The sequence below is a fragment of the Brachyhypopomus gauderio genome, unplaced genomic scaffold (assembly GCF_052324685.1).
Source record: "Brachyhypopomus gauderio isolate BG-103 unplaced genomic scaffold, BGAUD_0.2 sc40, whole genome shotgun sequence".
NCBI classification, from domain to species: Eukaryota; Metazoa; Chordata; class Actinopteri; order Gymnotiformes; family Hypopomidae; genus Brachyhypopomus; species Brachyhypopomus gauderio.
Window position 1 is genome coordinate 1,467,501 of NW_027506868.1, and position 26,506 is coordinate 1,494,006.

At 44.1% G+C, this 26,506-nt stretch overlaps 1 protein-coding gene across 5 annotated transcripts in view; it reads right to left on the reverse strand.

Moving 5' to 3' along the window:
• Positions 1-26,506, reverse strand: part of epha3 (eph receptor A3) — a 164,248-nt gene that overhangs the window by 777 nt on the left and 136,965 nt on the right. For 4 of the 5 annotated variants that reach the window (XM_076985452.1, XM_076985451.1, XM_076985448.1 and 1 more), the window contains 2 exons: positions 12,638-12,793; positions 1-2,634 (listed from right to left, as the gene is read on the reverse strand). The exon at positions 1-2,634 is cut by the window's left edge and continues 777 nt beyond it. In XM_076985452.1, coding sequence (XP_076841567.1) covers positions 2,529-2,634; positions 12,638-12,793 — 262 coding nt within the window. In that variant the 3' untranslated portion in view covers positions 1-2,528. Of the gene's footprint in view, positions 2,635-3,407; positions 3,503-12,637; positions 12,794-26,506 lie in introns of all 5 variants that reach the window. The other variant, XM_076985449.1, reaches the window with a different exon arrangement.

Genomic DNA, 26,506 nt, shown 5'->3' on the forward strand with positions numbered 1-26,506 from the left:
ATGTCAATGCCAGTTATTTTAATGACTAATTTAATGTGCATCCCCTACCTCTCTTGAGGGTATGTATTTCAGTTTGTGGACAAACACAAATCATGGTGAAATGGCACAGAGCACTAGGCTGAAGTAGTTGGTTGCATGGTACTCACTCCTTTGTTTTTGAAGACCATGGGCTGTGCATCCTGAGTTTTTTCAATAATGATACAGTTCCTGACATTGTTTCTGAAGCACTTTTCCCCTTAGATTTTCAATTGCAGGAAATGATACTCCACTGAGGTCCTTCATCTAACCTGTCATATATAATGCTTCTAAACTGTCTCTACAGTGTGAATGTTCTGTCCTGCTCTCTCCCTAACCTACCAGGACCAGAACAGATTCTACCTACATGTCTGACCATGTTCCAAAAATAGTTAGGTAAAATATAATTTCATAATTTTTCTGTTTGTTATCTGAATGTTGTTCAGAAATCAGCAGGAGTACAGTGAGCACAGAAGACCAATCAGGCATTGGGGATGGAAGAGGCCTTGAGGTTGAGTTCACTTCTCTTCACCCAAAAACAAGACCCAATGCTTTTGCAGTGTTTGCACTAAGAGCATTTTATCCTGTCATATGAGCATTTGATCTTTATCATTTCATATCATTTATCTATATAGCATTTGACCTTTCGGCGGCCTTTGACACAGTCAATCATGAGATCCTCCTGTCCATCCTCTCAGGCCTTGGTATCACTGGCAATGCATGGACGTGGTTTGCATCCTACCTGGAGGGTCGTTCCTACCAAGTAACATGGGGAGGATCAACATCCACGCCATGCAAACTCTCCACCGGTGTTCCGCAAGGCTCAGTGCTGGGTCCACTTCTTTTTTCACTTTATACCCGCTCTCTGGGTGAGTCAATCTCTGCACATGGCTTCTCTTATCACTGTTATGCGGATGACACCCAGCTCTTCTTTTCCTTCCCACCCTCTGACACACAGGTTTCAGCTCAAATCTCTGCATGTCTGAAAGACATTGCCTCTTGGATGGCAGCTCACCACCTAAAGCTTAACCCAAGCAAGACAGAGATGCTGTACATCCCTGCAAGAGCCAGTCCTCATCGTGATCTTTCTATCTCATTCGAGAACACCGTGATCACTCCATCCATGGAAGCACGTAGCCTTGGTGTAGTTGTCGACAATCAACTCTCCTTCACGGCCCACGTTGCTAACACAACACGATCATGCAGATTCGCCCTTCACAACATTCGGAGGATTCGGCCATTTCTCTCTAGGGAGGCCACTCAGGTCCTTGTCCAGTCCCTTGTTATCTCAAGACTGGACTACTGCAACTCCCTACTGGCTGGTCTTCCTATGCATGCCATCAAACCCCTGCAACTGATCCAGAACGCTGCAGCTCGGTTGGTCTTCAACCTTCCCAAGTTCAGCCATGTCACTCCCTTGCTGTGCTCCTTCCACTGGCTTCCGGTAGCTGCCCGCATCAAATATAAAACCCTGGTGCTGGCCTACAAAGCAAAGAATGGTCCAGCTCCTCCTTACTTGATGGCCATGGTAAAACCCAGATGCATACCTAGAGCCCTCCGCGCCTCAAGTATGTCTCGTCTTGACCCTCCATCATCCAGGACACATGGGAGACAAGCATCCAGACTTTTCTCTGTCCTGGCTCCAAGGTGGTGGAATGAACTTCCCTTGTGTGTCCGAACATCGGAGTCACTTGCTGTCTTCAGACGCCGACTGAAGACCCACCTCTTTCAAGTGCACTTTGCATAATTATGCTTTGTCTATTGTACTTTATCGTCTCTTAATTCAGGTATTGTGCATAATTGGGTTATAGGAATTGTTTACTGTCTTTTTCCTCAGGGGATGTGTATATTCAGGTATAATTGTTGGGTATCATTTGACTTTCGTCTAGTGGTTTTTCCAGCTTAGAGTACCTTGTGTTCAGGACTATCTATTCTACCTTGGAGATTCCAAGCAACTACATAGCACTTTTGTAAGTCGCTCTGGATAAGAGCGTCTGCTAAATGCCATAAATGTAAATGTAAATGTAAATGATCTGCTTGAAGGAGATGGCTCACGACAACTCCACCTTGCTCTTCATATGGTGCTCTGCTGTCTTAGAGACCCATGATGAGCAATGATCTGACAGGAGTCGGAACACCCCGACACAGCGCACACAGTCTGAGCCAGCACACAGGTTCAGAAGGTCCTGAGCCAGCACACAGGTTCCTGTCCTGAAGCAGAGAAGCCAAACACCCTTGCTTGTCCATTTTCTTTACATAAGGCAACACATCAACAGTTCTCTCTCTCTCTGCCTGAGCACCAGCAGCAGACCCTAGAAAGGCACAGCCATTCTACAGGAACATTGTTCTGTAGTTCTGCGCAGACATCTTAACATTGCAGTTTCTATTTCCTCATTTTGCCTAATACATGAATGCTTTCTATTAAAGCTGAAAGCAGCAACAGTCTCCTCTATGTAAGCTTCTTTCTTTATTTCCCGTTCCTCCCATTTTAACTTATTTATTATTATTCTTTTTTACACAGGCACTGGGACGTTCTTTGTGTGTGTTTCAAGTGCTTTGATGCTGCTCACAATCTTCTTCTGAGGTCCGATAATCACTACTCCCACCTTCTTGAAGTCCCTGGGAGATGAAAAAGAAGAGGGAGAGAGAGAGAGAGAGAGAGAGAGAGAGAGAGAGAGAGAAAGAGAGAGAGGGGAGAAAGAATGTGTGTGAGTGGAGCAGAAGTCACTCAATGCTGTACTGTGACAGTAATGCCAAGGCTTTGGCACATCTGTGTCTCTCCCCTCCTGCAGATCTCAGGAGAATCGCAGAAAGACTTTGGATTCCCATAGTTTCACAGTCAGCTGAGAAACGCTCCTGTCTAACCACATTACACAGTTCGAACAATAAAAATCAGACTTCATGGATCAAAGAAATTTTTGTGGTGCTTCTCCATATTGAAGAAGCACAGCATTAATTCCCAGGACTCCTGGGTTGTGACTTGAGCAGATTGTCACTTGATACATCTATGTTCACATATTTATTTCTCCTTCTTTATTTAACTAGTTCCATGAAGTGGTTGATAAAAGCTTGAATTATATACAGCCACATATAGTGTATAGATATACTACAGAAAAACATTTCATCTTATGCACACAAGGTATTTTTGACTGTTTTTGTGACATTACATACCGAAATAGCTTGGAATGACATTGCATCACAAATTAGTACAGGCAATAGGATTTTCCAGTTTCCAAGCATATCTAGGTGAGAATTTGCACTGTTATATATATGCTCAGTTAGAAAGATGTTTTAGCAAGTGCAGTCAGCATCTTATTGGGTCTATAAAATTAACATCAATGCTAGCAGAAGATGTAGGAGAGTCAGCAGAGGGAGCCGTAATGGAAACCCACCATCCAGAGTCCATAAGGTCTAAAGGGTCGTGACTCCCATGGGCGGCTCCCACTCAGGACAAGTGGCTGTGGGCCTGACTTCGGCCAGGCAGATTCTACGGACAGAGCAAACCTTTAGAGTGGCCGCCACACTGATTGGCCTGGATGCATTAGATGCTTTTTCAAACAAGTTGCACATACACCAACATCAGTTCTCATAGAGTATATATAAAAGCTATTGTGTAATTTATAATCCAGAATGATTACACATAGTGAATATACTAAAGATATTCATGCATAATTTATAATTTAGATTACTGAAACATGCTGAACAAACTCAAGATCAAGATCTGCAATCCAATATCCAAAATACTGAAACAAACAAAAACTCAGAGCAGTATTGTTGAAATATATGACCAGTAATAAAGTGTGAGATGGGGCTGCTTTAGCCCAACACTATTTACCCAACAACAGATCTTAATTACCCCTTATAGACAGGAAACAGCACAGAGGGAGAGTACTAGGTTTTAGAACACCCCGGAACACCTACCCCCACACAATGCCATTGATCATTTCTAACAGTAGACTCACATGATATTATTTAATGAGAATGTCTCATGGCCTACTCAATTACAGGGTAGTCTGTAAATAGCAATATTCAGTAGCAATATTCTTGTTTTGGCTTTGTGATTCTGGAACACTGATACAGAAATGGAATGATTATGTGATTATGAAGCTTATGAAATTATGAAATAGGCAGACTATTTAATGTGCGCTCGCGCAGTGTCCTGTGCTCGTCGTTGTCTAAAGTTTCAACGTCTCCGTATATGTTCAATGTTTTACGTGCGCTTTATGCGCTATATAAGTGTTAAGAATAAAGTGACGTCTTCGCCACAGAAGGATTCTGTGTCTCCTCCTTCGCGCAGCACCGATCGTCACAGAACGACAAGCCGTTGTGAGACACGATGCCAGGCTATACAACCCGGCCAAAGAGGGGCAATCGAACCAGCAAGCAGCGCCATTGTGCCTCTTCTCCTGGCCAGCGTTGCCAAGCCCCCGCCAACCCCGAGTTCATGGAGCAGGACCCGCTATGCGCCTATATGCTGCATATGGCTCGGGAATCCTCCGTCCCCGAGATAGCGGACAACTTCCATGAGCAGGCACTACGGATATGGCGAGAGCGACACCCCTCTCCTTCCTGCGACCCCTCGCCTCTGAGGGTGGGTGCGTTCGTGCTTTGCTCAACGGAGAAGACTCCGGAGAGCGAGTTTGGGGAGGAGGACTCTCCAAGCGAGGAGGAGGAAGACTACCCTCCGTCTGAGCACTCCGCCTCCACCGTGGACTACGGTGGGAGGGAGGAGGAGGAAGACTACCCTCCATCTGAGGACTCCGCCTCCACCGTGGACTACGGTGGGAGGGAGGAGGAGGAAGACTACCCTCCGTCGGAGGACTCCGCCTCCACCGTGGACTACGGTTGGAGGGAGGAGGAGGAAGAGGAATACCCTCCGTCCGTGTGCTCGGGTGGCTCCTGGCGCACGGACGATGGGTCCTACATGGAAGAGGAAGAGGAGGAGAGTCCACCCCCTTCGGAGCTCTCCGCCGGGACGGTGAAGGAGAGAAGGAGTCCGGAGGCAGGCTCATCCCCCGAGCGCTCCCCAGGTAGCGAGATGGACTGTTCCCGGGGTGGCAGCCCGGAGCAGCCCATGAGCTGGAGCCGTGGCAGTGAGGAGGCGATGGAGGAAGAGGAAGTCACTCCCACTGCTGGGTCCAGAGGGAGATCGCGAGGCGAGGATGGACTCCCGTATGGCCCACCGAGGGGAGGGACTAGCCGCGCTGCACCTGCCGCGTCCACCAGCCGCGCTGCTCCGGGCGCATCCGCCAGCCGCACTGCTCCAGGTGCGTCCGCCAGCCGTGCTGCACCCGGTGGAGGGTTTGCAGCGAGGGCTGGAGGAGGACCTCCTACCGCAGCACCTGCAGCACCCGCGGCTCCCGTGTTCTCCCCACTGGTCGCCCTCCTCCTGGCACGAAGCCTGGCACCCATTACTTGTTTGTCTGTTCCGGTGTTTGTGAGTCTTCCCGTATGTTTGCCAAACCCCCTTTTCCTGTTTGTGCCTATTTGTGTAAGTGTACTAGTTTGTGTGTTTGTAACTGTCCCGTTAAATGTGTCTAACGTCTTTTCCCCTGTATTCCCAGGGAGGGTGTCTAGGTGTACTCGTCTGCGTCTGTGGATATCTGTGGGTGCGGTTATGTCTTGTGATAATACGTCTCACCTGAGGATCGTCTCATAATCACGCGGGGATCGTGTGGTTTGTCTATTTAATGTGCGCTCGCGCAGTGTCCTGTGCTCGTCGTTGTCTAAAGTTTCAACGTCTCCGTATATGTTCAATGTTTTACGTGCGCTTTATGCGCTATATAAGTGTTAAGAATAAAGTGACGTCTTCGCCACAGAAGGATTCTGTGTCTCCTCCTTCGCGCAGCACCGATCGTCACACATACAAATCTTTTTTTGTGTAATCACCCAAAGAAAGTCACGGTTTACCTAGTTAACAGCCATTACTGAGAAAAAAACAAACAAACAAAAAAAAACGATATACCAATGACATATAGACCAAATGTGACGGGCGGTGTGAGCAACTGAAAAGGAAGTGATCACGCCAAGTCTCAGGGAAAAAGGATGGTTTAATAGAATGTGCAAACCAAAACCCGTGCAAAAGATCCAAATTAAGGATATAATGACCAGCGGTCAACTGGTACAAAGACAAGACATATATAGGCAAACAAACTACCCTTAGGTGAGACGGATCACGGGCTCCGCCCACCTGAGGGACGCACACGACGTCACCAAACAACAACAACAACAACAGCCGCTGTGGACGGAGGCGGCCGGTAGGGGGCCGTCTCACCGTGACACCAAATGCTTAAACCTTAATTTGATATTAGAGTATCTCCTTGATGATATCAATCTGATACTACTAATTAATAAGTAACCTATATATAGTTTTTGTTTTGTGTTGTGCAGTATTAAATAGAGCACTACATGGAAGAATTAAGAAATAAATTAAAATGTTGTTAAAATGTCCTTTTGTCCATTCCACTGCACCTATAAGGTCAGGCTATGAGAAGAAAACCAACATCTTAAGCTCAATCTAGGTCATGGGTGAGGGAGAGACTTTTTCTCGCTATTTGCGTCATCTAGGTCACACCAGATTGAAATGAAATGAAATGAAAATGAAATGTGCCGGTGTGAAACGGTGTGTTCCTCGAGTACCAAAAAATAATTCTCGCAAAGTTAGTAGACAAAATTTTATCAATGTTAAATTCAACTATGCTCCCCCAGAGAGCGGTTTAAATCTGAAACTAGGACTACTAAATATTAGATCCCTGTCATCTAAAGCATTGCTTGGTAATGAAATGATTACAGATCATAATCTATGCATGCTTTGCTTGACGGAAACCTGGACCCGTCCAGACAACTATATGGCCCTAAATGAAGCTTCTCTCTCTGGCTATAGATATGTCCATAACCCCCGTCCAAATGGTCGAGGAGGTGGGGTCGCCACAATATATGACTCTGATATAGGCATTTCTCAAAAATTTGGCTTCAAGTTTAATTCTTTTGAACATCTCATCCTCACTGTATCAAATGTTTCAAATTTAACAACCAACAAAGCGTCGCAGTCGTTTATGTTAATTACTATTTACCACCCCCCTGGTTCATACTCTGAGTTCTTGCAGGAATTTTCAGACTTCCTGTCTCATGTAGTGCTATCAGCCAATAAGGTGATTATAGTTGGTGATTTTAAAATCCATTTAAAAAATTTTATCCATCGAGACTTCCCTTCGTAGAGCTTTAGACAAGGTTGCGCCATTACGATATAAGAGAGCCACTGAGAGAAGAATAGCACCATGGTACAATGAGCACACGCGTAGTCTCAAACGAGCCACGCGGATCCTGGAGCGTAAATGGCGAAATTCGAAGTTAGAAGTGTATAGACTATCATGGAAAAGCAGCCTTATTGAATATAAGCATGCCCTCCATACGGCAAAGTCCTTATACTTATCGGCCTTAATAGAAAAACATAAAAACAATTCAGGATTCCTTTTTAAAAGGCTGTTTCCAGCCTTACGAGGAGTCACAAACTAACCAATTCTCTAATTCCACTAGAGTGTAGCAGTAACAATTTTATGAAGTTCTTTAATGATAAGATTGATAAAATTAGGGAAAAAATTAGTAGTGCTATCTCAGAGCCTGTCAACATGCCAATGTACCTTGACAGCTGTCTGGTCAGCTCTGATGCCCTGTTAGAGTCCTTCTCCCCAATTGGTCGTGAGGAGCTTATTTCATTGGTGAAATCTGCTAAACCCTCCACATGCATACTAGATGCTGTACCAACCCATCTACTTAAATAATTACTGCATAGCAATGTAGAACCGTTGCTTACTAATTAACTATTCTCTGTGCCAGGGCTACCTGCCCAGTTCATTTAAACATGCAGTCATCAAGCCGCTGATTAAAAAACCTGGTCTTAACCCCCAGGAACTGTCCAACTATAGGCCAATTTCTAATCTGTCATTCATATCCAAAATTTTAGAGAAAGTAGTTTCTTCTCAACTCTCTTCCTTCTTACAGACAGAACATGTCAGAGTTATTTCAGTCTGGATTTAGAGCTCATCACAGCACTGAAACGGCATTGACTATAGTATTGAACGATCTCTTAATATCCTCTAATAAAGGACACATCTCTTTTCTCATACTGCTAGACCTCAGTGCTGCTTTTGACACCATTGACCATAATATTCTAGTCAATAGGCTGGAGACACTCATTGGCATAAGAGGTCAAGCACTCTCCTGGTTCAGGTCCTACCTGACGGATCGTTACCAATTTGTACTAGTAAATAACGATTGCTCAGAGCATTCTAATGTAGCATTCCAATCCGAGATTCTGACACAGTTCCAATTAGGCCTGTGTTGAAAAAATCGATTTTCCGATTCAGAATCGATTCGCATATGATGATCTGATAATCGATTCGTACGTCCAAAGATCGATTTTTTAGTGAACTTTTACCCCCGCCTCGTCACTGAATTCATGCAGGCGCGCTCGGTCTAACTAACTGTAAAACAACATGGCGTCGGACAGTGACGGTAACGACGATAGTCAAATCGGCAATCTAAAAACAGAAGGACAGTTTATCCAGTGTCAGTGACTATTTACAGTTAGTCCATGTCACTGACAGTTTACCCAGTGTTTTTACAGTTTAAAAAAGCGCAGACAGCGCACATAAAACACGTTTACATAGAACATGTGTGACTCAAACAACGACGAGCACAGGACGCTGCGCGAGCGCAAATTAAATAGACAAACCACATAAACCCCATGTGATGACGAGACGAGCCACAGGTGAGGACTATCACAAGACGCACCCGCACCCGCGGAGATCCACAGACGCAGACGAGTAGACGCAGACAACGTTAACACGCCCAAAACGGAGGGGTCGGGGACCGTAACGTGACAGTTATGTTCTTATAATCTCATTTTAAAGAAAAATACACGTTTACATTTTATACTTTCAGTTTATTAAGTGTGAGCACTTTAAAAATAAAAATGCATTTGGTAGCAACAGCTTTTGGGTGACTTCTTAATTATTTCAATCATAATAATAATGCACTGGTTAGTGTCCCAGTAGGAGTCCACTGTTGCAGATATAGACACCTCAAAGATGCCCTCTGTTTATTGTCCTGGATTACCTTTCTTGAAGGTAAATTTATGATGACCCTTTTCACCAGTCTTTCAGCCATCAGTAACTACCAACTATCAGTAACTATTTGCTGATTAATATTGATATAATACTAGTTTTAACATGTAGCTTCTGTACATAGTCAGGAAACAGCTCAAATACATTTTTAATAACACTAAACCCTGAATTGGATCGAATCGGATCGAATCGATTAAATCGGATTAAATCGAAATAAATCGATTCTTAATCTTCAGAATCGGAATCGGATCGATTCTTGGAATTTGAATCGATACCCAGCCCTAGTTCCAATCTTTAAATCTAGACGTAAGACTCACCTATTTAATCAAGCCTTCAGCTAATATTCCCCTTGTGAGGTGTAGGGGAGATTTCTGGTGATCTGAGATGTTGATGCTGTCATCCAGCTATGTCATGGCATCACTCTATTTGTGACAATGACTTGACTGGAAAGCAATGTCTCAGTGAGCCCTCATGCCTGTGGTCACCTCTGAACCCCTCCTTTTAGTTATGCTGCTATAGATTAGCCTGCCGGAGCCACATGCTCATCACTGACACGTGAGCTATGTACATTTAAATCAATGGTGGTTTAAATTCATGTCCACTCAGTCTGTATTTCTATCTTCTTGCATGCAGGCAGGGGGATGGTCTGGCTTGCCGGTGGACGTGCTGATGCCGGGGCTGGAAGAGCCGTTGCCACGAGGGGTTGTGCTGATGCTGGCCCGCCTGAGGCCCACTGCTTGCACCGAGGGGACTGAGGCTGCTTGGCTGGGGAACAGGAGCCTTGACTGTTGCTGTGGAACTTTGAAACCACCCTGCGACCATGGACTTGGGTTAACAGGCCGCCCAATGGAGGATGAGTTCCCTTTTGAGTCTTGGTCCTCCCAAGGTTTCTTCCTAAACCCCCACACTATAGGGAGTTTTTCCTCGCCACTGTCGCCTTTGGCTTGCTCATTAGGGATCTGGACCCATACGAATGTAAAGCTGCTTTGTGACAACGTGTGTTGTGAAAAGCGCTATATAAATAAATTTGACTTTGACTTTGACATTATTTAGACTGTCAAATACCTTATCAACTGAGTGGAAACAGTATATCTGCAGATGTTTGGCAGACTAGAAGAAGTAGCTGTCCCACAGCCTTTCCCATAGACCCAGATCAAGCAGAACAGAGATTGTTATTCACAAAAGGAAAGCTGAAATGAGCCACATGTCTGATCTAGTCCACTCGATCCATTTGTAAGCTATCAACTGTCAGCAATCCAGTATTTCTTCACATTTGATAAACTTCAAACAGAAGTAACTCACTGCTGAAAAAAAAAAAACATATGCATGTTTAACTAGCGTTAGCATTAATATTTAAGTAGAGCAGGTTTTCAAATGAGTTCCTCTTTCCCATGAATGTTTTTGGTTAGTTACACACATAACAAGAGACCACACTCATGGTTCTTGTTTTAATTTTATTATTTTTCAACTTATTTCCCTTTACGAATGCAAAACATTTGCCTCTATATTTCTTGCAAACAGCCTGTGTGTGTCAGCTAGTTTGTCACTGAAAAAGCCATTATTGCTGATGTTCAGGGGAACTAACTAACTAACTAACTAACTCGTGCTGTGTTTAATCATCTTCTACACGCCATCACAAAATGGCTGTGTATTTAAGACATGTATGCCAAAATACATGATCATACATTCTACCATCCAAAATTAGTTTTTGATGACTGCTAACATGCAGTTGTCCAATCTGTAGTCACATTTTCAAAACTCTAAACACAGTGAACACAACATCAGTCTTCAGTGGCTATACTATTAGTTCAATTCACGGACATAATTTGGGGGGGGGGACACATGTCTCCCCCCAATTTTTCAAAAGTCCCCCCAGTTTTTAATATTTAAATAGCGACGATCCATGTCCCCCCCACTTTTTATTACAAAATTACGTCCATGGTTCAATTCATGTTGTTTTTGCACAAAATGCAGTCATTTTACATGTACACTATACACACAAGGTTATACAATAACAAAATTCTGGATAATTTTTGCCTTATTTACAATTGCTTGCACACAGCATGTCAAAAATGAAAACCTAAGGTTCAAAACCTTAAATACTGTATAAAATGCAAAGTTCTGCAAAAACAAAGGCAGCTGAAAAGCTATTACATATTTTTTTGCACATATAGATCAATGAAATAAAATGAAGTACAGTAATGTACTGGGTCAGAGAGGAGCAAATATAACAATTTTCACAAATGCCAGATTGGTCCCTATAACAGTGACCTCCTTCTTTTGTTTTTCAATTAACTCTACCAACAACTGATTCCAGAAGCAGAAATGGAACAGATGGGAGGAAACACGAGGACATTTGTGATGGGACAATGTAGCATTTTGTCATTCTCATGTCATCACAAACTGGTTTATAGACCATCCAAGAGTGATGTCCCTTTTCCTCCCGCCCATCTCGCCTTTCCTCAACCCTACTAAGGAACTTTTTTCAGTCTGGAGGTGGAAGGTGTATGATCATCGGCCCCATGACCAAATGTCCCTCCTGGATGCAATGGATCCCGGCTTCAGCGATATTTTAGCTGCAGACTGCCAGGGGTGAATAAGGCATACCAAGCTTTTCTATCCCAGGTGCATGGCAAGGGCCAACATCAGATGTGATGAGGATGAAAACATGCAGCCAACTGCTGAAGACCACTTACATTACATATAACAAGACTGTTCAGTTTTGTATTCTGTTTTTTCCCCCTTGTGTAGCTTTTTTGTATATGTGTATTTTTACACATATGGGACCATGGCTAATTATGTTTACAATTACGGTAATAATTTTTTGGGTTAGGCCACAATTTACAGTAATGTCCCTAATACAGTAAAATATACCCTTTACTGCAAAACTGTTACTGACTACTTTTTTGTCTAATCTACAGTCCATATAGTACCTAACAGTAAATATCACTCATTGTGTAGACAGTATGTTGCCAAAAATGCACACATTTGAAAAAAAAAATGTCCAAATGAAGCGAATTACAGTAAAAATGAACTGACTAAGAAAACAACAGATGGGAGAGAGTAAAATATTACATGTAATACTGTTTCTGTATTGTCATCAAATGTTTTTTTAGAGTGGTTGAGCAGTGATTGACTATGTTCATGTCGAATAGAGATTATGTGCTAGTGTTTGAAAGAATGATTGGATACTGAACCAGATTTGCTGTGTTTTAACAAAGTTGGTGTATAAAGAGAAAACTTTGTTTGCGTTGTGAAATGCAGAGTTGTTATTTAGTTAAGAAAATGCGCCTTTGAACACGATATTAACTATTTGGCTATTTGTGTGAGGTAAATGTGTTGCTGTGTTTAGAGTTTTGACAATGTATCACAAGTATTGGGAAATGCATGTTAGCAGTCATCAAAAACTGTAAAATTTTTCAGTAACAATGACACTGTAGTAAATGTTTGCTGCCTGTGTAGAGGCAGAGGCTGCAGGCAGAAAAAGATGTGCTTACTCTGCAGAGGTCTTGGGTAATGTATCACAAGAGCTGTAGCTGATCCCACTAAAGGTCTCTTTACAGGGTAGCGTCCTCACACTCTCCAAACAGTCCCCCATGGTGCTGAATGAAGAGATGTCCCTGCTGTTTCGATCCAGGAGCAGGTTCACCGGCCTGAGTCAGAAAGACATTGCGTAGAGAAATAGAATTTATATGTATCTTCATTTTTGAAAAACACTGAATGAAACACTGAATCAAGTGTACTATTTCCACTTCTATGGACATCCACTCTTGTGGAGATGTTTTTCTCTTCACCAAACCCCACCATATTCCTGAATGTGGTGTACAAGTTTATCCTGAAGTCAAAGAGTGTTGAGAATATATTTGTTAGGGAGATAATTTATTTAGAACACATGATGTAAATGTAATAGTTAAAGCAATATTAATGTAAGTTAATTCACAGATTGGTTTAAGAGTAACAGTTCATGTGTCAGTGTCAGATATGGAACGAGATTAAAACGAGACTGTAGGTCAGTTTATTCAGGAATGTATAGGAAATGGACTTCATTGCCCAGATGATATTGCGCGTGTGAGAGGACGCGCGGGATTTCTGGGGTCTGGCGGGCTCATATATTTTTATGTTGTGAAAAAGACGCAGATTTTTTCGAGTGAACTACGCTGTAACGTGCTAAGTTTTCAGTAAACAGTTTGAACCAGTAAAACGTCTCGCTTAATTATTTCAGTCACCAACACGATTAATCAGAACATTTTGGTGCCGAAACCCGGGAAGTAGAACGAGATGGCTGACAAAGAGAGTGAAGAGAGACCACTCGCGGCGGAGCAAGGAGAAAGGGCGCGAAGGAAACGCCGGACGATTCGGAGTTCCGCTACGCGACTGATGAACCAGATTGACACTGAATTGCGAAAAGAAGATGAACAGAGGGATCTCAATCGTGTGTGGGAGATGTTAGCAGTATTGTTTGCAAAGGAGGACAGTTTGCGCGAGCTGGACAGCATAGTGGAAGAACACACTTCACTGGAAGACATGGAGGCGGAGATTGAACTCGCAGAAGAGTATAGAGATCGCGTCATTGAGGTAAAAACGTGTGATCATCGCGTGATCAGCGAGAATGTGAGTAACCCCCCCACCTACTCGTCAAAGTAATGCTAGTAGTGCAAATAAACAGACAATGAGACTGCCGAAGTTACAAATTGACAAATTTAACGGAGATGTAAGCTCATGGCAGGAATTTTGGAGTCAGTATGAGACTGCTATTCATAACAACAGTGCACTCTGCAAGAAAGAGAAGTTTACCTACCTGAAAACGTATCTTACTGGAACAGCTGCAAAGTCAGTAGCAGGGCTTGCACTGACCGACAGTAATTATGACGCAGCAATTGATTTACTTCAAAAAAGGTTTGGAAGGAAAGATCTAATTGTAAATGCTCACATGTCAAAGCTACTGAATCTCACTCCTGTAAAGAAATCCTCTGATGTCACTGCCTTAAGACAGTTGTATGATGAATGTGAAGTTCAAACCAGAAGCCTAGAATCATTAGGAGTGGTATCAGGCACCTATGGTGGAATGTTATGCCCAATATTACTCCAGATGATGCCAGATGACATGGCTCTTGAATACAGCCGTCAAAGAGGTGACAATGACGAGTGGAAGGTGGCCGATGTGCTTCAATTCCTTCAGAAAGAGGTTCAGACACGAGAGAGAACTGTACAAATGATGAAATCATTTAATCAGAGAGAAAACCAATTCACAAACAAACTAAACAGTAAGTCACATTCAGCTGGTGACATGAAAGTAAAGAAGCCAAACATGACATCTGCAGCTGCGCTACACGTTACTGAACAGAAAGTAAACAGTTGCTTGTTTTGTGATAGTGTTGAACACAAATCTGAGAAATGTCCAGAACATGATATGCCAGCACGCAAAGAGAAACTGAAGAGACTAGGCAGGTGCTTTGTGTGTCTAGGGTCCAAACACATTGCCAAGTTCTGCAGGACGAAGGGCGTGTCATGTGCCACATGTGGTGGCAGGCATCATGCAGCCGTTTGTGAGAAAAATCTGGCACCTCCACCTGATGTGTCGACCAACACAGACACACTCATAACCTCAGTAATTCCCCAAGCAGATAAAGCAGAGAACACGGTGCTGCTACAGACCGCCAAGGCATGGGCCATAGGACCCACAAGCAGGAAGATGGTCCGCTGCTTGTTAGATGGAGGCAGTCAGGGGAGTTTCGTGCATGAGAATGTAGTGAAGGAGTTACAGCTACCTGTTACCAAACAAGGAACGCTTACTCTTCACACCTTTGACTCCTCTACTCCAACGACGGTTAGTCGCAGCATAGTGAAGCTCAGCTTGGAGAACGTGTGGGATAAGCAGCAGAGAGTCGAAATAGAAGCTGTTGTGACCCCACGAGTATGCACAGCACTGATGAAGGTTCCAGGTGAACACATACAGAAAGAGATGAGAAGAAGAGGTCTTCAATTAGCTGACTCTGATGGAGATTATAAACCTGAACTTTCTGTGCTAATTGGCTCTGATTATTACTGGCAGATAGTGTCAGGCCGAGTTGAAAGACTGACCAAGAGCCTAGTGGCACTAGAGAGCACATTCGGATGGGCAGTACAAGGCCCAATGGCTGTGTCCAGCATGACAGAGTCAACATGCATGAACATACTGCTCAGTGACGAGGCCCAGATGGACAAACAACTGCATGCATTCTGGGAGCTCGAGTCCCTGGGCATAACAAGTGAGAAGCTTGGGAGCCCAGAGGATGCGGAGGCATTGCAGCGGTTTGAAGAAACCTCCATTCTCAAGGACAGGCGTTACGAAGTGGAGTTGCCGTGGCGACAAGATCATCCACCACTTCAAGACAACTACCACATAGCCAAAAGGAGATTGGAGAGTTTGAGGAGGAAACTAAGCAAGGATGTCACACTGTACAGCAGGTACAACGAAGTCGTGGAAGACTACCTAAAGCAAGGAAGGGCTGAGGACGTGCCGAAGGAGCATGCATCACTGCAAGGCAGCCAGACGTACTACTTACCCCATCATGCTGTATTGAGGGAAGACAAGGCGACAACAAAACTCCGAGTTGTGCTTGATGCTTCGTCTCACGAAGATGGAAGTCCCTCTCTGAACGACTGTCTCTTAACCGGTCCCAATCTGAATCCAGATCTGATGAGTGTCTTGATCAGGTTTAAACTGCATGAAGTGGCTTATATGGCAGACATCAAGAAAGCTTTTCTGCAGATTTCACTTACAGAAAGAGATCGGGACGCTGTAAGATTCCTGTGCTTCACAGGGCCACCCACACAGGAGAAGGACATGAAGCTGCGCACACTCAGAATGACGAGGGTGGTGTTTGGAGCTTCGTCAAGCCCATTCCTACTCGCAGCCACCATTCGGAAGCATTTGAGACAGTACGAATTAGAACACCCAAAGGTGGTAGAAATAATCAGCTCCTCACTCTATGTGGATGACTTTATTTCAAGTTCGAGTGAGGTAACAGAGGCCTACACGGTAACAAAAACGGCCAAGGACATAATGTCTGAAGCAGGCATGGAGCTATGCAAATGGATGACGAACTCTCCTGAGCTCAAAGAAAAATGGCAGGAAAGCTCGATGGATTGTGCTGCTCAGCCAGAACCTCCCAGGTCCATTCTGAAGGTGCTGGGCTTGGTGTGGAGACCGGCCACTGATGACTTCGTGTTCGACCTCAGAGGGCTGCTGAATATTCTGAAGGAAAGGGAGAACACAAAACGAAGTGTTCTGCAGTCTTCTGCCCGAATCTTTGACCCATTGGGATTTTTGACACCCTTCACGATTAGGATCAAGTGCATGTTCCAAGAGATGTGGGAGATAGGGCTCCAGTGGGATGAGGAGCTGCCTCCCGATCTGACAAAGAAGTGGCAACAGTGGTGTTCAGAGCTCCCTCAACTGCACGAGGTGTCAATCCCACGGTGGTACAAAACGCGCAGGCCACAGCAGAGCAATCAAGTGCTGAAGCTACATGTATTCTGTGATTCAAGTGAAAGAGCTTACAGTGCAGTCGCTTATGTCGAAGGAGAAACAAGGGAAGGAGAAGTGACCATAAGTCTGGTCGCATCCAAGTCCAGAGTGGCCCCGCTTAAAAGAATGACCCTGCCACGTCTGGAGCTGATGGGTGCTGTGATAGCAGCCAGGTTGGGGAACACACTCATGAAAGCGCTGCAGCTCGACAAGACACAACTCAGACTGTGGACAGATTATAGTGATAGTTCTGCACTGGATCCGCGGCTCTGCTCATAAGTGGAAACAGTTTGTAGCGAATAGAGTCACCGAAATCCAGACTCTAACAGACCCACAGTTCTGGTCTCACTGCAAGGGGAAGCTTAACCCAGCTGACCTTCTCACCAGAGGCCTAACTGTACAAGACCTGAAGCAGAGCACATTGTGGTGGAATGGACCTTGTGTTCTGATGACAGCTGATCACTTAGAGAGTACTCAGGAAGATGTTCAGGAAGAGGAGGTTAAATCTGAACTCAGATCCAGATACCAGATTGCGGTACAGGCTGTTCAGCAAGAGACAGACTTCCTAAGTTCTGTTTTATGTCTAGAGAAGTACAGCAAACTAAAAACAGTGCTCAGAGTGACAGCCTGGATCAAGAGATTCATCACCAACTCGCGTTCAATATCTAAAGTGAGTGGTGAACTGACAGCGGAAGACAGCGGATCTGCTGATAGTAGGGAAATGCCCCAACACTGACTCCAGAATACGAGAGCTCAAACCATTTCTGGATGAAGATGCGTTGCTTAGTGTTGGAGGACGGCTACAGCACTCTGATCTCTCTTACAGACAAAAACACCCCTGGATTTTGCCCAGCAAACACAAATACACGGAGATGGTGGTGCAGAATCAACATGAGCAAATATGTCATGCAGGTGTACAAGACACTTTAGTGCAGACTAGAGAGAAATATTGGATTCTTAAGGCACGGCAAGTAGTAAGGAATGTTGTGTCCGCATGTGTATTTTGCAGGAAATTCAAAGCAAAGCCTGGACAACAGACTACTGCACCATTGCCAAGGGATAGAATAACAGAATCACCACCTTTCGAAGTTACGGGCGTGGACTTCGCCGGGCCACTGTATGTGAAGATCCAGAGCTCAATGGCGAAGGCATACATAGCACTATTCACGTGTGCTGTAACCAGAGCAGTCCACTTAGAGTTGGTCTCGGACATGTCTACGGAGCACTTCTTACTAGCTCTGAAACGATTTGTCTCTAGAAGAGGAATATGTAAGGTGATCTATTCAGATAATGCCAAGACGTTTAAAAGAGCAGATCAAGATCTGAAGGAGCTCTGGCAACGAATTAAAGATCCACGACTGCGAGAGTTCTTCTCAGAGAAGGGCATAGCCTGGCGGTTCATCGCTGAAAGAGCAGCCTGGTGGGGCGGGTTCTGGGAGCGGCTAGTTAGATCAGTCAAAATCATCCCCAGAAAGGTGCTTGGCAGAGCTAAACTCAACTTTGAAGAGATGTGCACCATGCTGACCGAGGCTGAAGCCATAATCAACTCAAGACCACTCACTTATGTACCCAATGATGTGGACCAGCCAGAGCCACTGACCCCTGCCCACTTCTTGGTGGGTCAGAGACTGACATGCTTGCCTCCCAAGTCGTTTCCAGCTGAGATCAACCGTTCAACAGCCAATAAGGAGGAGATGACCAAGAGGTGGTGCTACAGACAACGACTCGTGATCAACTTCTGGAACCGCTGGCAGAAGGAATATCTGCTGGATCTGAAGTCAGCTCGTCACTGCAACACCCCACAGCCTTCCACACTGAAGGTTGGAGATGTTGCACTCATTGGAGAAGACAACGCCCTCAGGCAGAGCTGGAAGCTGGGGAAAATCGAAGAGCTGTTTCCTGGTCGTGATGGCCTGGTGAGGTCATGTGCAGTCCGCACCAGCACGGGGACTGTTCTGCGGAGGCCCATCCAGCTTTTGTATCCTTTGGAAATTGTATAAACAGTAGTTTATGGGGGGGAGGATGTTGAGAATATATTTGTTAGGGAGATAATTTATTTAGAACACATGATGTAAATGTAATAGTTAAAGCAATATTAATGTAAGTTAATTCACAGATTGGTTTAAGAGTAACAGTTCATGTGTCAGTGTCAGATATGGAAAGAGATTAAAACGAGACTGTAGGTCAGTTTATTCAGGAATGTATAGGAAATGGACTTCATTGCCCAGATGACATTGCGCGTGTGAGAGGACGCGCGGGATTTCTGGGGTCTGGCGGGCTCATATATTTTTACGTTGTGAAAAAGACGCAGATTTTTTCGAGTGAACTACGCTGTAACGTGCTAAGTTATCAGTAAACAGTTTGAACCAGTAAGACGTCTCGCTTCATTATTTTAGTCACCAACATGATTAATCAGAACAAAGAGTTTAAAATTCATATGATGTACAAACAAGGAAACTACTGAGCAAACAAGCTGATAAAAGAGGACATGAAAAAGCTGATAAAAGAGGACAAATAGCAGAGTGCAAACACAAAGAGTTAAAAAGTGGCTGGTGCTGGCCTGCAGGACCTCTATAAAGAAACAACTGCAAAGAGGTTCACAATGGTCACCCCCATCCCTGCTATGTCAAATAGTTCCTGGTCAAATCCAGCACACACTGTGAGGTTTGTCTGATCAAAGCCCCCTCTCTAAGTGAGCACAATGCTGTTGTTTATTAGTGAATTTGAAGAGTAGAAAAATGTATTTACACTGTACAAGTGAAAAACTGATTGTGACACTAGAAATGACACCATAAATTTAATGTTGTCACCCTCTGGAATCTGCCAATCTCCTTTACTTTTTCCTTCGTTCCTGGTCATGTCTCCTGGTAAGTGTTTGTCTGCGTGATATTTGTTTATTGTATTGTATGTAAGCAGAGGAGAGGCGGAGTCATTTACTGCTCGCCCTGCCGTGCGAAATAGTTTGTTTGTGTGTGCACTGTGTGTAGTATGGCAGTGACTCAAAGTCTTTGACCCTGGTAATGCTCTCCTTAGGCCGGACTGCATTGCCTCACATGTGTGCTCGTCCGTCATCGAATTTGTGTGTGTGTGTGTTTGTGTGAGCACTATGTGTGTGATGACGGACGAGAGTGAGACAGTGTGTGAGTGCGTCTCCTGTTTGTCTTGTCTTTTCGCATTCGTTTTGTCGTAGTGTGCTTGTGAGTTGTTTTATGTAATTCCCCATATGTTCCTCCCCCTTGAATGTGTGTTGGGGTGGACTAGTGGTCGTTCTGTGCCATGGAGTTTGGCACGGAGGGCCAGCTCCTGAGGGAGGCCCTGACCAGGACCGTGGTGGGTTCTCCTGAGACAAAGACCCCTCCCCCATGGTAGGGGGATCAGGGTAAGTGCGCGTTTGTGTTTTGTGTTGGTGTGTTAAGCTGTTGTGTGCAGGTTCCTGGTGGCGAGAGGCTGCTCTCCTGGCTAGCATGGAGACCCTCCCCTTCGGGCTCGGGGTGACCAGGGTATTCCTGTGGTGGATTTCCCAGGCCTAATGGGGCGCCCACGGCCCTGGTCTCTGGTGCTCCTGGTTTGGGTGGAGGAGTCCACCTTGAGATGAGCGGCCCCTGGAGGGGTTGACTCCCCAGCAGCCTGGGGTGACCCCTAGCAGAAGGCAAGGGTCAGCTCCAAGATGTAGGGTAGCCGAGAGTGGTTAGTGGGTGGTGTAGCCGCGCCCCAGGGAGGAAACCTGCACATACAGACACCACGGACGAGTGGGAAGCCGTAGCTCCCTGTCCACACACTTTTGTGGGGCTCAGCAGCCGAATGCCGGTTAGAGCGCGAGGGCCCTGTGATCGACCGGGACGTGGTTTCTGTCTTGTTGACGACCCAGTCGGTCCAGGGTCCCACCCAGGGAGGTGAGCTAATGTTTGTGTTTTTGTGTTTCAGCTCCAGGACTGCAGTGTGTCCCTGCTTTGTCCCTGCCTCCTTGCCCCTTCGTTTTGTGTGCTGCCGCTGTGTGCCGCACAGCCGGTGGAGGGGAGTGTGGCTTGGAGGGGGCATTTGTCATGGTGCGACAGGCCCCCTGTTGCATTGTGTTCGTCCCTCAGATGGTTTTCGGTTTGCACACTTTATACATTAAAACCTCCTTTTTCTCTGAGACTTGGCATGATCGCTTCCATTTTATTTCGCACTCCCTGCCCGTCACAACAGTTCTTGGTAGAGTTGTTTTCAGGAATTTGGCTGCCCAGAAATAATAATGAATGTACTAACTGATTTTAAAAAATCTATAAAAACCATTGATACTGCACAGAAGGAAAATTGCTTATGGAAAGTACAGTCCACAAATAAGAACACCTGATCAAATCCAGAGGAACAGACTAGGAAATTAGATTATGATACTCCTGGAGGTGCCTATTAATAGTAATGCAAATAAACAAATTATAAACGAGGACATCCACCCTCCATTTACATTTATTCAATAGAAAATATTAGAGGACAGAAAAAGCAGCACTGCATGGCCATGGAGGTGAAATATACCCAGATAATAAATGACACAGATGTAATCAGAGATTCTCACATACATGTTTGGACACAAAAAATGAAGATAGCAGATCATTCATTAAATCCTTTTTCCATGAATTATGGGAACCATGTGGCCTTAAGCCTAATGCTCCCCTGAAGCAGTTAACCAAAGCTGCCTTAAAAGTGCTGTCAAAAAAGGGTGGATAACATATTACAGTATAAGAATTGGCGATGTAGCAATGTTGGCTTTGAGAAACAAGTTGTAAAATAAAGTGTACACTTACAGCAGACATCACGTTAATAGCATTCTGAGCCAGTGGGCTCTCGAGAAGAGGATCTGTGTGCTGAACAGATGATCACATTTTTATCGACTATCTAAAGCAGGAACAAGCTTCCAAAATATAATTTAGTCAGATTACTGATTTGATTGCTCAAAGCTCTGCACTTAATGTATAGATACCAGTAAAATATAGGTGACCTCTTTCCTTCTTCTGTTTAATGCAGAGGTTTATTTTCAGACATATTGCAGTCTCACCCAAACACATGAGGCACTGAGGGCGAACATGAAGAAATCTCTTTTTTGATGGGAATGCGAGTGACAGGAAAGTGTACACCCCTGTGACGCCAGACCTGCTTGAGCACAACAGACATGGAAGATGAAGATGAAGAGGGGTCCACACTCGCCTCTTTGTCTGTTTCCTCCTTTTTTTCTTTCCTTTCTCTCTCCTTGGTGCATTGACCTCTAAATAGGAGAGGCTGCATATTATCTTGTTTTTAAAGCTCTTGGGGGAGCGAACTCTTCTTCATAGGAGATCCACCTGGGCAGCTTCATCATGGACAAGAATGTGGCCCTGGCTGTGATCCGGAGCAGGGTGCCCACGTCATCTCCGGCCTGTGGACCACCCCTTCAATTCACTTCCTGCTGTGGGGATTGCCTGTGTCTCTCTCTGTGGGTGGGGCTTCAGTGCCTAGGGTCCTGGGCTGAGGCAGGCTGCACTGCCACTCTATTAGCCAGCGCCACGTGCAGATAAATGGGGTACATGGGAACAGGCGCAGCTGCAGCTGTAGTCCATACCTCCATGTGTCTTGTTTAGAGAGCTATAAATCACCTAACCCCTGTGCTCTCTGGCCTGCCGTGTTAAAAGTCAATCAGGAATATTAGATGCATACTCTCTGAGACCTATTTGCACTTTCTTAAGAAATCATTAGTCACTCTTATATTCTTGGATGTCTTCATAAAAAAATGACTCTGAACTGTAGTTACACTACATTCATCGACACACCTATGAATTGACTGCATAGGCCCAGTGCCGGTTTTCTGGTGCATCCAATTATGCTGTATTATACAATAAAGGTAGCAATATGATGTGCGTATGTGTGTGTATATGTATGTGTTCATGTGTGGTGTTTTGGTGCATTTCTAGAGTGGCAAATTATGCAAAGCAGGCTGTTCTCTCTGGTCATTTAAGCACATGAAACTAAAACATGAGCCAAAATTTACAACATACAGAATAAAAACAAATACAGATACTGAAGAAGCAGCATACTAATGCTTAACATAAAGCCTGCAAATATAAAATTATCCAGCAAAAACAATCACCAACAAATGCTGATTTCCTATATAGCTAGTGGAGGAACAAGGGTAGATAGTAGATGGAAATGTGTATATGAAGCTGAAGTTTGGATATAACTGGTTCTAAGAAAATCAAAGGACATTTCCTCTCACAAGAAAGATCTGCACTGATGAGCATCGTCCTGATGAGCACCGCCTTGATGAGGACTGTTGTGCTGACTCTGGATACAGTGGGGCAGTGGGGAACCGTCAAGGCCCTCTACGCCCTCACAGAGGGCCTAAAATATTCTTAACACACACACACACACACACACACATATATATTAGTGGTGGGCTGTTAACGGCGTTAACGGCATTCGTTGATTTGATAATCTTATCGGGCGATATAAAAATTATCGCCGTTAATCTATTCTTAAAGAATGGGTTGGGAACTGGGTCAAAATGGTTAAGCAAACTATGATGACTTTCAACTTGATAGTTTAGCTCGGCTGTATTCCTAACCAAATTGCACAGTAGGGGCGAGAACGAGTTTTCAAACCTGTGAATTACAAATAGTTCGTGTGTTTACATGGATGCAGCCACGAAGTCGCCAGGTTTGCTTCATGAAAAATTCATTTTTAGGAACGTAAAGTGTTACCGGAGCGGAGCTCGGAGCGGTCGTTTTCTGCATGGTCCTAGCGCCAGATTCGTCGCTAAAACTGCAGAGGACCAAAACCGGCTTTTGAAAAAAATTACGTAATTACAAATTACGTCCGTGAGGTTAAATATACTAAATGTTGGCTTACATTTCAAATATCATGTTTAGCTGAATAAACATGTTATCAACCCCTTTTAATGTACAGTATGTAGGCTTACAAATTCATGTTTAACTGAATAAACCGTTGAACACCAATAGCCTACATTTTATTGAGCATGTATTTTTTCTTCAAGTATCAAAGTAGAACAGCTTCCTCAAGCAGTCATTGATGCATTTTGGAAACAGGAGATGAGCCCCTGGTCTAATGCACCCTCTGCATTAAGAAACCCTATCTCAAAAACTGACTTTTAGTCATTACTTGGGTAGCACGCATATGAGCCATTTTAATAGATTAATCTAGATTAATTTCAAGATTTCAGTGAGATTAATCTAGATTAAAAAAAATAATCTATGCCCACCCCTAATATATATATATATAATATATATATATATATATACAGTACACAGCAGTGCGGACGGTTACTTGTGCAATACGACTGGACCTACAGAACAGACATTCATACAGTGCCATTCATTCAGTAGTATTGTAATAGTGCATATATATCTGTGTGAATGGCTGAAACACAGTCACTGATGTAAACTATGGGCCCGCTCTGCGTAGCCCACTGATCAGCTGATGTGCGCCGTGTTGTCAGTCAGTATGTATGTCCAGACACAGTGTACTGCGCAGGTAACCAGTCCGTGCTGTGCGGATCTGCACACTGTTCAGTTTGAGGAGGACTGAGAGGTTTGGAAGCCCTTTGTGCCGCATCACGCGATGCGGTTACCACTTCTGGTGTAATGTTCTGAGGATTTCAGTGTGAATCTGAACATGAAGTATTACACAAACAAACTGCACCTCCGAATCAGGCCAGTCACAGCTGATAGCATGCTAGCCAACAGTACTATGGAGTAATTTTCCCTGAATTACGAGATGGCTCTAACGAGCAGCATAACGAGCAGCCCGCCGCCATACCCAGCATCACAAACTGAAAGCACAAAATGGCACGAGTGCATAGATGACGTCAGATTTCATTCCATATATTCAGACTTTCACCACATGAAAGTCTGAATATATGGAATGAAAGTCTGAATATATGGAATGAAAACCTGAATATATGGAATGAAACCTGACGTCTTCAACGCACTCGCGCCGTTTTGTGCTTTCAGTTTGTGGTACAAGGTATTATAGGAAATTGTAACTACACTGCTCAAAAAAATAAAGGGAACACTCAAATAACACATCCTAGATCTGAATGAATTAAATATTCTCATTGAATACTTTGTTCTGTACAAAGTTGAATGTGCTGACAACAAAATCACACAAAAATCATCAATGGAAATCAAATTTATTAACCAATGGAGGCCTGGATTTGGAGCCGCACACAAAATTAAAGTGGAAAAACACACTACAGGCTGATCCACCTTTGATGTAATGTCCTTAAAACAAGTCAAAATGAGGCTCAGTATTGTGTGTGGTGCAACGTGACGTTGGTGGATGGAGCGAGACATGATGTCCCAGATGTGCTCAATCAGATTCACGTCTGGGGAATGGGCGGGCCAGTCCATAGCTTCAATGCCTTCATCTTGCAGGAACTGCGGACACACTCCAGCCACATGAGGTCTAGCATTGTCCTGCATTAGGAGGAACCCAGGGCTAACCGCACCAGCATATGGTCTCACAAGGGGTCTGAGGATCTCATCTCGGTACCTAATGGCAGTCAGGCTACCTCTGGTGAGCACATGGAGGGCTGTGCGGCCCTCCAAAGAAATGCCACCCCACACTATTACTGACCCACTGCCAAACCGGTCATGCTGAAGGATGTTGCAGGCAGCAGATCGCTCTCCACGGCGTCTCCAGACTCTGTCACATGTGCTCAGTGTGAACCTGCTTTCATCTGTAAAGAGCACAAGGCACCAGTGGCGAATTTGCCAATCCTGGTGTTCTCTGGCAAATGCCAAGCGTCCTGCACGGTGTTGGGCAGTGAGAACAACCCCCATCTGTGGACATCAGGCCCTCATACCATCCTAATGGAGTTGGTTTCTAACCATTAAATAATGTGATAAAAGCGAATTCTTTCGAATCATTTCGAGTATATGTATAAATATTTAACTTAATTAAGTTTAACGTGCTGGAAATATTGAAATGGTACGGAGCCCGGGAGGGGACATGGGTTTAAAAAAAATTAAACGAGGGAACGTTTTACCATTCGAGCGCATGTTTTGTTTTAATCGTGTGCACGTTTTAATTAAACTTGTGGTCACGATTTAGTAATTTGTTCACACGATTAACAATTCGTGCGCACGTTTTGTTTTAATTGTGCGCACGTTTTTATTAAACCCGTGGTCACGATTTATTCATTCGTTCACACGATTTACAATTTGTTCTCACATTTTCATTCATTCATTTGCAAACCCTCCTGGCCTAAGTGCATACATTGCAGATACAAGGAGAGAGGCAGTAACAGTACCCTGAAATTGTAGGCTATAATTTGATTGTTTAGATTTATGCCACAATGAACAGAGATAGGTTTATTAGGTCTTATTTGCTTATGTGTCATGAGGACATTGTAGCTTCCCTTGCACAGTGGGGAATCACAATCAATAAACGGCATCTGAAGCGAATTCTAAGCCTTTTAATGAACATTTATGACGAATTTTAATTTTGCTTTGTGTTTCAGGTTTGAAAAGTACTTTAAAATGCTTGAAATTGTAACTACTTCATTTCACAACAATTATCTGTCTAACTGAACAGTTCTCTTGTATAGGCTTCCTGGATTGTGTTGATTCCACTAATTTTACCTGGATTGCTAATTAGAAAATCTAGCAAGCTTGAGCAAAATCCTGGTGAGGACTTTTAATTTCTGAACCTGGAATTGACACCACTAATATATATGTTACGTTTTAACGGGAGAGGCGTGACCCAAATGCAAGTTAAGCTTTTTATTAAAGGACAGAAGACACAAACTAAACATGCAACAACGCCAAAGAATACACGTAGCGGAAAACATACAAACGACCAGATGGCAAACAGAACTACTAAGAAA